This window comes from Neophocaena asiaeorientalis, unplaced genomic scaffold (genome assembly GCF_003031525.2).
Source record: "Neophocaena asiaeorientalis asiaeorientalis breed wild unplaced genomic scaffold, Neophocaena_asiaeorientalis_V1.1 scaffold332, whole genome shotgun sequence".
In the NCBI taxonomy this organism is placed as follows: Eukaryota; Metazoa; Chordata; class Mammalia; order Artiodactyla; family Phocoenidae; genus Neophocaena; species Neophocaena asiaeorientalis.
In genome coordinates, this window is record NW_020173111.1 from 6,162,363 (window position 1) to 6,175,807 (window position 13,445).

Genomic DNA, 13,445 nt, shown 5'->3' on the forward strand with positions numbered 1-13,445 from the left:
TGTAGCTGTCCAGTTTTCCCAGCACCACTTATTGAAGAGGCTATTTTTTCTCCATTGTATATTCTTGCCTCCTTTATATAAAAATAAGGTGACCGTATGTGTGTGGGTTTATCTCTGGGCTTTCTATCCTGTTCCATTGATCTATATTTCTGTTATTGTGCCAGTACCATACTATCTTGATTACTATAGCTTTGTAGTATAGTCTGAAGTCAGGGAGCCTGATTCCTCCAGCTCCGTTTTTCATTCTCAAGATTGTTTTGGCTATTCGTTGCCCTGATATTACTTTGACATGTGAGCAGACAGATAGCCTCATGTCCAAATGGCACCAGGTTCTCCTCTAAACCAGCTGCTAAATGGACAGAAGGAGGAAAAATCACAGCCACCTTATTTATCATTTTTCCCTAGCAAGAAGAAAAGTTTTAACAAATAATGATTTATTTTCTGATTCTCCATGTAATATTGTGAATATTAAAACTTTAATAATGGCACCAAAATACTAATCATGCTTAACATCAGTTGAACTCATATATGTTCCAGGCTCTTTGTTAGCACTTTCACAAGCATTGTCTCACTTAGTCCTCACTGCATTGCTAGGAAGTGTAGGTATTGTATTCTCACTTGTTTTGCAGAGGAGAAACTGAGACTCAGTGAAAAGCACATGGGGCTTCCCTGGTGGTGCAGTGGTTGAGAGTCTGCCTGCCGATGCAGGGGACACGGGTTCGTGCCCCGGTCCGGGAAGATCCCACATGCTGCGGAGCGGCTGAGCCCGTGAGCCATGGCCGCTCAGCCTGCAGGTCCAGAGCCTGTGCTCCACAATGGGAGAGGCCACAACAGTGAGAGGCATGCGTACCGCAAAAAAAAAAAAAAAAGAAAAGCACCTAATTTATCCTGGGTCACATGATAAGTAAGAAGTAAAACTAGAATTTGAACTTGTAGAGTTTGATTTTAGAACCAGCAACCTTAACCCCTACAAAAGAGGCAGAAAAAAGATACTTGTTTTGTTACTCTTTACTTATCAGTGAAACTGATCCATTTTTCATACACCAGTTAGATATCTTTTTTTTTTTTCCTTTGGCTGCACCATATGGCATGCAGGATCTTAGTTCCCTGGGTGAGGATCGAACCCATGACCCCTGCAGTGGAAGCGTGGAGTCCTAACCACTGGACTGCCAAAGAAGTCCCAGATATATACCTTCTGAGGATTGTCTTATTTTGCCTTTTCCCCATTTTTCTTACTGTTGAATTAGGGAAGATTCTAGAGAATTTTGATGTTTCTGCATGGTAGAAGGAATATAGGTGGTCAAAACTGGTCAGAAAGGAGGTCAAAATTATTGCTGTAAGGGAGTAATTTAACTTAAAAATATTATTTAAGCATCCATCCCTGTTAAGCATGGATGTTTTCATTGGCTGTGAATTTTTAAAATTTCCTTTAGGGTGACTGGGAATTTCAATAAATGCAGTATATCAAGATGATTTTGTTGAGCGAAAGTACATTTTAATTGTTTAGAAGTCAACACATATTAGAATAATATCTAAAAACAGCAACCATGTGCTGGTATTGTGGGAAGATTCCTGGATTTACGGACCAAGTTTGGGATGGGACTTTGGGCAGGTCACATTCCTCCTGAGCCTCATTTTTGTGTCAGAGTGGAATAAACTCGAGCACTGTAAAGTACGCTTTTCTGTTGTTAACCAGTCGCCACTTTGTCTTCTGTGCACTCCTTATCCCAGGATCTTGGAGGCTGCCCGATGTTCCCATTTGACTGATGCAGGCTTTACACTTTTAGCTCGGGTAAGACAGAGGTTTTACAAAATCAAACCAAACTCTAATTCACCTCCCTAGTCAAAGTGAATTGGAGTGGTCTTGGAGTGTGCAAAAAACTACCTTCAGAAATGACAGGCACCAAGTAGAATAGAGTCCTTGTGGGGGGTGTTCTGAATTTTCCCCAGCAGGCTGGAAAGCTAGGCAGGTCCTGTACCAGGCGTGGACCTCACTCTCAATTGGTCAGGTGGGACCCCAATGAGAAGGGCCTCCTCCCTGCCAGGAGATGCCCTTCCTCACACAGACCCCGACTCAGCCTCTCAGTAGCATCCCTCAGCTGGGCTGGGCTCTGCCTCTGCCCTCTCTTTCCACACTGCCCTGCCAGTGCCAACCACTGTGGGGCCCCTGTGGCCTGCTGCCCAGAACCCATGTCCTCCTGGGGATGCTGATAACACTCTTCCTCCTACCCCAGCCCTCCACCATCCCCACCGTGGCTGAGCGCCCACCCCCACAACCTCCCAGAGCCCATTCCATGGCTAAAATCTCTGTGCTGATACCTGTGAGCCACTGGGAAGGCGCAGACAACTGCCTTTCCAGGATGAGAGAAGGAAATGCAGCCCTAATGCCCATTTCCAAAGTGAATATGATTCAAAGGGCACCTGCTCAAAAGTGCTGGCTCACTGGGTCACCTTCGGAATGGGGTGTCTTATGGACTCTTACGGACTTTTTCAGAATTGTCATGACCTGGAGAAGATGGATCTCGAAGAATGCATCTTGGTGAGTGGACTCCTGACAGCTCTGCAGGGCGCCCCTCAGCCACTGACAGGCGTAACCAGAGATGCCAGCTGGCCATTGTCTGGACCCTCCTTGCCCCAGCATAGGTGTAAGGGCTTGGGAACCTGTGAGGGCCACGGGAGGGGGGTGCATAAACTTTGGGCTGTTCTCAGTCATCAGAGTTACAGCCAAGTTCAGGATAGCACCATCTTTTGCCAAACATTAAAAAAACAAAAGGACTCATTTTCACAAAACTTAAGGGAGAAATAAGCTTGCATGTCCAGTGATGAGGTGACTCTACAGAGAAGAATCTTGGGGGACCCTCTTTGTCCCTTTGTCCCTCGGGCTCCCAGCCCGTGTGTGCTTGAGATGAGTTTTTAATTCTCTTTTGCACCTTTTGATTCTTGTATTCAGGAGAAGCAGGATTAGGTATTAAGTTCTGGTGTAGAAGCCACACTGACACCACGTGTTTCTCTCCAGATAACCGACAGCACACTCATCCAGCTCTCCATTCACTGTCCTAAACTGCAAGCCCTGGTGAGTCTGAGCTTTTTGTTACGTTACTCACCTCTTAGGGATGAAAGAACCCCCGTACTACAGCAGGAGCCTTCCTTTCCATAGGGTGTCATCATTCTTGGTTTCAAAGGTCTGTGCGGTGGGCTCACTTGGGAGGCAGGGTATCTAAATGTCACTGCTTTCATTTTAGGGTGTGAACCTAATACAGGGACCAGCGTCCTTACTCAAATTCATGTTCATCATGTCAGGTATAGTGAAAGTTAGCACGGTTAAAATGAGGCCATCCTTATATTACATTTCGTATCTGCTCAAATATCTACCGGGGGGGGGGGGAAATAGAATAAACTGAAAGATCTAGAATGAGCAATGAAAAGTGTCATTGACACTCTCAGCCCTGCAGACGTCGCATGCACGTTTCCCATCCGGCTGCCATTTGGCTGCCTGCTCCCACCAGATACACTGACTCACTGAATCCCAACACAGCCCTGTGATGCGAGCACCATGGATATCCCTATTTTATCAGTGAGGAAGCTGAGGCTCAGAGCGGTTGAGAAGCTTGCCCAGATTTACACAACTGCCCAAAGGACCCAGATCTCGTGGCTTCCGTGGGGTCTGGTCTTTCCACTGCCCTGAGATACACGACAGATTTTTAAGCCAGCTCTCTCTATCCCCTTTGAACTTGCTCTGTCAGCAAGGGCTAGGATTTTATAACATCATTAGAGCTCCATTTGGCCTTGAGTTACTCTCCCCACCAGTTTTCCTTATTTCCACATTCCTTCTGGATGCTTCTCCCTCAGGCACAAGTGTGCTGGGCTTTGGACAGCTCTGGGACTTTGAGTTTGGTGTCAGATTTCAGAGATAGTCAGAAACCTACCTGTTTCCAGATTCTCTGCAGAAACTGTTTTCCCTCTACACACCTGCAGATAATTTTGTCGTTCTAATGTCTTTACTCCCAAATTAGTTCTGATCTGGTTTTATAATTGATAGAACCAGTTGTCTGATGGGCTTTCTCCACCCCTTGTCCCCGTGTCCCTGAGATGGCCTGCTTCTCAGAGGTGTGGGGAAGGTTAGGAGCCCCGTGCTTTGTTTCCTGTTTTAACCTCCCTCCTCCCTGTTGCCCAAGGGCTCTCTCCCCGACTCGGAGATACCCCGGACTTGGACTCCCACCCCTTGGGCAGTGTCGTCTCTTGTGTGCACGGGACAAGGCCTTCCACCAGCTCCCTAACTCCTGCTTCCTCAGGAGTGCAGGCCCACCTCAGCGACGGGTCAGGAAATGTCTTCCAAATAGTGTTCTCCCCAGCGGGGATCCTGGTGACTGAAATCTTCTCCATCTTCCCCGATATTCATACAAGCTACTTCCAGAAAGGGGACTTAGAGTAAAAGATAAACTATAATAAAACCCAGAAGTCCAAGATAAGAGCCTCAGATGAAAATAAAAAAGAAAAATACCTGGAGGATTATTAGCAGAAAAGCAGGGAAACAGTTGCAGTTGAAATCTAAACTTAGCTTTGGAGATGCCTAGTAGCCCACACAGAAAAGGGAAATGCTGTGGATTAAATCTGATTATATTCATCAAATTCACTCTACAAACACCTCTTGAGGAGCACTACACGCCGGGCACTGTTCTAGGCACTGGAGAGTGAAAAGATCATTCATCAGGAGAGACAGACTTTATCGTCACTCAGAAATTGCACAGCAGTGTGTGTCTGGATCCTTGTTAACGGATACTCCAGGGGCTCTCCCTGCTACGGACATGGTAGCAGCGCCTCTGTCAGCCCCCAGGTAGAGCCAAGGGTGAGTGGAAGCTCAGGGTTGTTGGACGTGCGTTTCTGCCGCTGCAGGTCTCACAGCACAGATGCAGTCTTGGTGTGGGGCAGCCCAGGTGCGCCTGGGACACGCGCATAGGAGCAGCTGGTCCCCACCTCCCTGGGGGAGGGCCAGACAGTGCTCTCCATGCTGGAGCCTGGGGTCCACCCCAGGGAGTCCTCCCCCAGCCTGGGGGAGCTCAGAGGAGCCAATGCTATTGGGGCAAAGCTCCATAGATTCAGAATTTTGAAATCTGGTTTTTAGGTTTTACTAAAGGTCTGCAAGCAGGAAGAAATGAGGGAAGTGACCACTAGCCCTGAGCCAGGTAACTATCACACCTCATTTGCTAAACTTCAGTTCCCCGGTTCTTCTTTACATGTGAAGGAGGCAAGTGTGCACATACCCCACCCCTTCCAGGAGCTGCTCTGTGATCCTCAAGGGAGGAAGGGCCTTGTACTCTCACAAAAACCAAATCTAGAAGGCCATTTTGAAAGGGAAACGCATCATGTTTCTTTGAAAATAAGTCAAATATAGTTGCAAACAAGGGGAACTCCAGATTCAAAAGAACACAGAGGAGTTCATGAAGTTTGTTCAAAGGAGGTTAAGGATCCTCTTTGTTACTTCAGTTTTTAGTTTGTAGGATGTCATCAGCAGGTTCTATTGATAATTGGGGGGCTGGTTTCCTCTTCAGTACCAGAGCCAGTTTTTTTGACTTTTAAAATATTAATGCAGCTCATTGGTCCTAGAAGCTATCTAAGAATTTCAGCTATTATATTAAAGAATAACAGCCAATAAAGACTGTATTATTTTCTTGATGCCACAGAGTTTTATCTTTCACCCTGATTTATCACAGCCTTTACCAGTGAGATTTATACCTTCATATGTTTTCTTGTTACTAATTAGTGCCCTTTTCAGCTTAACAAAGTCCCTTTAACATTTCTTGTAAGGCAGGTTTAGTGATGATGAACTAGTTTAGCTTTAGCTTGTCTGGAAAACTCTCTCCTTCCGTTCTTTTTTTGTGGCCATGCTGTGCGGCTTGCAGTATCTTAGCTCCCCAACCAGGGACTGAACCTGGGCCCCAGCAGTGAAAGCGCTGAGTCCTAACCACTGGACTGCCAGGGAATTCCCATCTCTCCTTCAGTTCTGAATAACTTTGTTGGGTTTAGTATTCTTGGTTGGAATTTTTTTTCATTGCTGTCAGCACTCTGAATATATTGTGCCCCTCCATTCTGGCCTGCAAAGTTTCTACTGAAAAGCCTGCTGATAGTCTTACGGGGAGTTCCCTTGTATATAACAAGTTGTTTTTCTCTTGCTGCTCTTAAGATTCTTTAATTTTTGACATTTTAATTGTAATGTGTTTTGGCATGGGTCTCATCTTATTTGGAATCCTCTGGGCTTCCTGAATCTGGATGTGTTTCCTCCCCCAGGCTAGAGAAGTTTTCAGCCATTATTTTCTCCATTAGCTTTTCTGCCTGTTTCTCTCTCTTCTCCTTCTGTTACCCTCATAATGAGGACGTTAGTCCACTTGATATTGTCCCATAAGTCTGTTAGGGTATCTTCTTTACTTTTTCTCGTTCTTCTTCTCTTTGCTGCTCTGATTGGGTGATTTTCACTGCCATGTCTTCAAGTCCCTGACCCTTTTATCTGCTTCATCTAGTCTGTTCTTGAAGCCTTCTACTTTATTTTTCAGTTCAGTTGTATTCTTCAGCTCCGTGACCTCGGTTTGGTACTTTTCCCAGACAAGGGCATAAACTCCTGTCTGGGGGGATACTGGCCAGGGAGAGTGCAGAGATGGCATGTACCTGCACCTACCTTTGCTGAGAGCACATCTGTAGGCCTCTAGATGTGTACCAGACCTGAAGCCCGCCCTGTAAGCTCAGGACAAGCAAATAGGCCTCTTTCCCAGAAAGGCTGCGGGTGTGTTTCAGCCTGATGTCTGTAAAGTGCCCTGGGGGTGGTAGCCTGCCAAGAACTCTTTCATGTTAAAGTCCCATGGGACCTAGGAATACAAGCCTTCTTTGGCCATCAGGGCCAGGTGAGCAAGGAGCATCCCATGGGCACCTTATACAAAGACTGGGGCACCAGAAATAGAAACCAGGTCACCAGGCAGATGTAAAAGCTCCCCTCTGGGAGATACTGGTACTCTGGAGCATGGCAGAGGGGAGAGCAAAGACAGCATCAGCCTCCAAGGTCTCTAGGAAGGATTACAGTCAGCCCTTGGATGTGTGTTTAATGAGAAGCTTGTGCCCCTGGCTGCAGCTGTGAGGACAAGCTCCTAGTCCTCCTTTCGAGAAAGACGACTCCTGGGTGTTTTCTCTTGCTGATCCCGGGACGTGGGAGCCACTTAACAATCTCTCCATTGGTTACAGTCCCGTGGGACCCTGCAGGCCAGGAGATGGACGTGTCCCCTGGCAACAGCTGCAAAAACTGGGGCACCAGACACACGTGAAACTCTCCCCCTGAGAGAAACATAGAGACAGAGAATGAGGATGGCACTCTGGCGCGAGGCAGAGGCAGGGCCAGGAGAGGATGCGAAATAGTGCTCACCGGGAAGGAAGAAGCCCAGAATTTAAAAAAGAAAATGTCAAAAAAAAAAAAAAGAAAATGTCATCCAGTGGCTGGAGCTCGGCAGAGGGAATGTGCAAAGATGGCCCCCGCCCATCTGTAGGCCCTGCGGGCACCCCAGCAGGCCCCCCAATGTGTCACCTAGCAGGCGAGCCTCCCACACCCAGGCTGGGCTCCCCTCCATCAGCTGGGCCCTGGGGGTGGGGAGGGCCCGGGTGTGAAAGTCCTTTGAATTCCTCCTCACATTGCTGTGGTCTCTGGGTCTCCGCAGGTCAGCGGGTTGGTTTTTCCAGCTAGACGTTCAGGTGCCTGATGTGGGGTTAAACCGTTCTAAACCATTCGCTCCTCAGTGAGAAGCTCCAGGTTATGAGTTCCCTCCTGCCCGGGGGTCTCCGCGCTTGGGGTGGGGTTCATGACAGACTGTGGCCCAGCCTCTCCTTCCGCTTCCAAGTGGGCCTTCTCTCATCTGCCCAACGTGGAGAGTCGTTCAGCCAGTTTTTATGTTTTTTTCTGGAGGAAGCTGTTCCGTGTGTAGCTGTAGATTCGCTGTTTGCGGGAAGAGGTGAGTTCAGGATCCTCACGGCGCAGACCGCCCTCTGCAGTGTCGGTTCCCATCTTTACCTGGCGGGAAGGTGAGAGAAGCCGCTGACCATGGGCCCACAGCTTTGTGCTCCATCCTCCCGCTGCTCAGTGGTTCCCAGGGACGCTGCCTGGGCCGGCTTCCCTGCTCTTCCTGGGCCGTGAGCCTTGGAATGAGAGGGTCCGGCAAACATCTGTGCTTCCCCTCATTCCAGAGCCTGTCCCACTGTGAGCTCATCACGGATGATGGGATCCTGCACCTGAGCAACAGCCCTTGTGGCCACGAGAGGCTGCGGGTGCTGGAACTGGACAACTGCCTCCTCATCACTGACGTGGCCCTGGAGCACCTGGAGAACTGTCGTGGCCTGGAGCGCCTCGAGCTGTACGACTGCCAGCAGGTCACCCGCGCGGGCATCAAGCGGATGCGGGTAAGTGTCGGGCAGCAGCCACACCTGGCAGTTTCTCAGCCAACGACAAATACACCAAGAATCAACATCCATTTTCTACATTCTGTCCTGGGCCAATAGTTACGCAAACTATCCTCTTAGACTCCTTCTAAATTTCCTTATTAGACCCCACCCTGGAAAGAGTCGACTTCTAGAATGGGTCTGGGTGGAGGTTCCATGTGGTCTGTTGATTAACAAACTTACTAGAAGGAAAGGGACTTAAGGCCGTTATCAGTAGGCTTGATCTTTGCTAATTTCTAGGTATAAAGTGTCTTAATAACTGGCGTTCTTTCCGCATGTAGTTCACCTGCATCGTTCTTGAATACGCTTTAAGTTTAGGCAACTTTGCACTTAGACCCCTAAGCAGCCCCAGGTGCTACAGCTGTTACATCTCTACTCGGTGTGCACACAGGGACAACGACCACCCCTTTGTCTTTAAAAGGTGCTGTCTGGGGAGACGTGCATGTCGACAGGAGCAGCGTTGGCGCACACCAGAAATTCTGTTGGGACTATCTGCCTAATGGTAGAATGAACTAGATTCTATAGGAGAACTGTGGGCTTTTCTAGGATTATGCCTGCAATCCGCAAACTATCTTATGACTACACTTTTCCTTTCTACTTTCAGGCCCAGCTCCCTCATGTCAAAGTCCATGCCTACTTTGCTCCTGTCACCCCGCCGACAGCAGTGGGAGGAAGTGGACAGAGGCTATGCAGGTGCTGTGTCATCCTCTGACAGCAGCTGCCCAGCCCAGGGCTTCATGAGGTGTCCCTTCCTCCCGAGGACCCGAGTCTTTCTGACGTACTCCACCATCATCCAAATCTGTTGATTCTCCATTGGGAAAGGCATTTACAGGTAAAAGACTTCTGCAGGGACTGCAGTAACTCTTGTGATAGTTTTTACCTTTATTCTGCTGTGATGCAATCAGTTCGAAGCCTTGTGTCAATTACCACGGGGCAAGAGTGGTCATAGTGCAGCCAGGACCGTGCAGGAGCCCTGGATCTCTAGAGGTGGGTGCCTCCCTCGGTACAGGACTCCTGCCCTTGGCTTTGTCAGCATTCCTCGAACAGACCATTAGTGTTAGCACAAATTGAGCAGAAAAGTAAGCTGTTGATTTTCTACCTGATACTTCAGCCAGTGGCCTACTTTTATTCATAACGATTCCATTTTGATTAGCAGGACTTTTCCACTTTGAAGATTAAATAGTAACTTTATCAAAGTGACTATACTGCAAATTCATAATGCCCGACAGTTTCCTATGTAGCGACTTACGTGGAAGGCAAGTTAATAGGTTTCCATGAGACACCAAAGAATGAGGACTCTAAACAGGGTGAAGCAAGGTCTTCACCTTTCTGTTTCTGTCAACTTGTCGTATATCCTTTTGGGGACCAAAAACTAAACAAAAGCAACTCAGTTTGTGTTGCCTGATTGGAAATCATAAGCTCTGGCGTAGGCTATGGCACATAATGTGTTGTTGTTATAGAAAAGCTGATCATGTCATGTCTCACAAACTTTGGGGGACCTTAAACAAAGAAACAGAATTAAGGCTCAAGTTATCTATAATATAATCAATTAAAAATAATGGATGCATGTAGAATGGGTGTGATTTTTTTCCAAGTTTATTTTAAAATCTTAGAAATCAAGTTACACCAGGACTGTTCAAAAATTTTACACACTTAAAACTAAAATCAGTAAAGTGTTGGCACCTTTGAGACTTACATAAAAATGAATAAACCACTGCAATGCTTAAGCCAGAGGGTTTTATTGCTATTATCTCACGGCAGACAAATCTGAGCAAAACCATCTTCCAAATTCAGGCGTTCCTAATGTTACCTGAAATCTGATAAGATGATCTGGTTTCTGCTCTGTGCTGTCCACATTTGTGACCTTTACTGCATCTCTGTGTTAATGGTAGCCAACCCTTCTTAGTAACCACTCCCCAAACTGAAGAGCCCAGAGCTCACGGGAAGCTGAGGGAAACAGCAAAAACGAGAAATTTCCCCATGACGAGCAATACTTCTAATTGGGTTATGGTTCTATTAGGTGGAGAGTTTTAGAAGCATTTAGGATACAAGGCCTCAGCTGCATTCCGGGGAGAGAAGGCAAATAGATGGATATACAACTCTATAAATCAATTAACAGGATTATCAGAATAAGCATTAAAGTCCTGATGATTTTGCTGCCTTATTGTGTGTATACCATAGCAGTTATCTAAATATACATTTACACCACTGTGTGGGGGAAAAAATGGCTGTTGCAGGAAGCTATGAATATAGTTTCTATTTTAAAAATTTAAATGACCATGGGCCTTCTATACATTATCTCTTTTGAGCCCGGACACAACCTCTCACGGCTACTGGACTCTGGCTGAATGACGTTGGACCACATCTACAAAACAGGAGAACCTCTGTTAAGAAAAATCAGGTTTGCTTCCCCTTTAAGTGTGGCACAGTCACTGGATAAGCTGTCCTCAGTTGCATCAGCTTTGAGGAAACAAACTGAAAACACACACTCCCATCAGCTCTTCTAACAACACTGGGACTGGTGTGTACTCAGAACATACACAGTGAACTCCTTGATTCTATGACATGAGGTGACACACTGGCAGGAACTTGGATTTTAAATGAGACACACATTTGCAAAACAATCGGAAAACATTTATTATACTGAAATGTGTACATCCTACTATTAAAAAAACAAAGTAGCAAATCTGCTGGTGCCATAATTTAACCTGTTTCACTGGGACAGACTAATGTTCAATGCTGCTTGGTGTCATTTCAAGTTTGATGAGCTTTAATTATTTTTACCCCACTTGTAAAACCTGATGAGGAATTCAAAATAGCACACAGCATTAAAAATGACATTTATTGTTCCGTAAATCTTGAGACTCAAAAAGGAATGCTAAATAGACAAGCAAAACTCTAAACAATTAATTAAGAGAGAAGCTCACTTCTTTCCCAAGGGACTGGTACAGAAAACATGTGGTCATACAAAAGCAAAGGGAAAATGACGGAAAGGAAAGCTCTCCTGCTTTAGGGTCTATACAAGTTACGGATATTTTCAAACCAAAGATGGAATATTTAGAGACATTACTTTTTCATATCAGATAACCCCCTTTATGAATAAAACATAAAATGCCAAAGCTTTCACCCACTGAAGTAGTTTTGTCTTCTGGGAGAGATTTTAAACTCAAAATTACCCATTCCTATTTCTGCCTGAACAAAGATAGATAGCTAGCTAAGGATCAAATAATACACTCAAAACCAAGACACTGGGTGAACGGACAGAAATGGTATAATTAAAATGGAATCGAAAATTGTGTCTAGTACACCACAGGCCTCAAATGCTTGCTGATGAATTTTGGGAAGGCTTCGGGTGAAGGGGAGAGATAATAATGATTGATTATTGATAGTAGAAAAAATTGCAAAAACAGTGATTCCCTTTGGAAAGTATACTGGCCAACAAGCATTGGTTTTGTGAAAGAGGCACTCTTTTTATAGAAAAAGAAGCTATTATGTGGTGTATAAAAAAGTCCCTAAATAATCACCAGAATGTTACCCGTGATTGTACTAAAGCTCCATATTAGAGAAATGTGAGGAATTTTGATGGTACAATATAGTGTTTGTGATGTCTAGTGTTCCACAAATAAATTTCAACTCTTGATAATGAAGACCCCTTAACACCAAGTCAGAAACTATCACACTGTTTTCTCCTGCTTAGGTGTATTTCCAATGTTGGGGACAGGTCTTTAAAAAAGTTTAACAACAGTATGGTGCAGGGTGGGGTGGGTAGTCAGAGAGAGGGAGGAAAAGGAGAAAGAAAACCACATGAGTTTAAAAGGCATTGGGGCTTCAAAAATGAAAACCAAAATGCTAAAAACGGAAGCAGAAGCAAAAAGTTTTTCAATAAATCTGTGACAAAGCAAAAACACAAAAGTCTTTGTACCTATTAGGATTTACACTGATCCTCTCACCAAGGTACTCTTGATAATGCAGTTTGCTTCACGCCCCTCTTCCTGGCTTGGGGCTTCTCCGATCTGGCATGATCACGGCAGATGCGCACCCTCAGACATGATTTTTTCCAAGAAGGCGCCAAGCCTCTCCCCTGACCACTGATCGGCCCGTATCAGCGCCGGCCTCCCTCTCCCCACACGTGGATTTGGCACTGGCCCCACAGTAGCCAGTGCCCCCCCCACCCCCACCCCGGTCAGCATAAGGTCCCGGCAGCAGAAGCCGAACTGGCCCAGAAAGGTAAATGCCCACAGTACGTCTTTACATTCATTTCCAAACCGCATACAGTGTAAAAAGACAGCGAAGGCTGCTTCTAGGGACTGTGTCTACTGGCCTCTCTGGCAGAGAAGCAGGCGGCCTACCTGCACCGGGGCCCGACGTGCTCACTGTCCCGGGGCGAGGCCGAGGCAGTGAAGCGAAGGAGACGTGCCTCTCATCCAGCTTGTGAGAAAGGTCATCCTGTGTTTTCAATATGAAACATTTCATACGGTAAAATCCAATCCCAAGACTTCTTGGATTCAGTCTTCACACACTTTTAAGCGTAACTTTAACTGGTGCTGAATAGAGTTCAGACTACGTCAAGACGTCACTTCAAAATTATGTGGACGCCACCGCCGTTTTCAGCTGCGGAAAAAAGAAAGGGACGTTAGGCGCAATTTTTTTACCAGGCTGGAGAATCAAGACTACGTTGAACACTCCTAGAACTCTACAACCCCCCGCCCCAGTTCAGAGGGTACCTTTAAATATTCTAGAGGAAAACAAGCTAACCTGCTCCAGTCCCTCTTGCCTACGGCAGCATCACATGCACATTCCCTTTGCCTGCCCCACTCCCCACCTGAGGGCAAGGCACAGGGCACAGACTAGCCAATGAACTGGGTGCTCACATCTACCTTTTCAGGAAATAATTTTTGAACTCCTCAAAAGTAGATCTGAAACATTTTAAAAAAACACATCACTACTTTTGCGCGATGGCCTAGTGTTTCTCGGGA

The 13,445-nt window shown here is 46.3% G+C and overlaps 2 protein-coding genes across 3 annotated transcripts in view; one reads left to right on the forward strand and one right to left on the reverse strand.

Annotated features, from left to right (window-relative positions):
• FBXL2 (F-box and leucine rich repeat protein 2) overlaps positions 1–10,043 on the forward strand; it is an 80,359-nt gene extending 70,316 nt beyond the window's left edge. The window contains exons 11-15 of the mRNA XM_024743448.1: positions 1,732–1,792; positions 2,495–2,539; positions 3,017–3,073; positions 8,218–8,430; positions 9,074–10,043. Coding sequence (XP_024599216.1) covers positions 1,732–1,792; positions 2,495–2,539; positions 3,017–3,073; positions 8,218–8,430; positions 9,074–9,181 — 484 coding nt within the window. The 3' untranslated portion in view covers positions 9,182–10,043. The remainder of the gene's footprint in view (positions 1–1,731; positions 1,793–2,494; positions 2,540–3,016; positions 3,074–8,217; positions 8,431–9,073) is intronic.
• A 1,254-nt stretch (positions 10,044–11,297) lies between these two features.
• The window catches only part of UBP1 (upstream binding protein 1), a 68,145-nt gene continuing 65,997 nt past the window's right edge, over positions 11,298–13,445 (reverse strand). For both annotated transcript variants that reach the window (XM_024743446.1, XM_024743447.1), the window contains one exon: positions 11,298–13,080. In XM_024743446.1, coding sequence (XP_024599214.1) covers positions 13,043–13,080 — 38 coding nt within the window. In that variant the 3' untranslated portion in view covers positions 11,298–13,042. The remainder of the gene's footprint in view (positions 13,081–13,445) is intronic.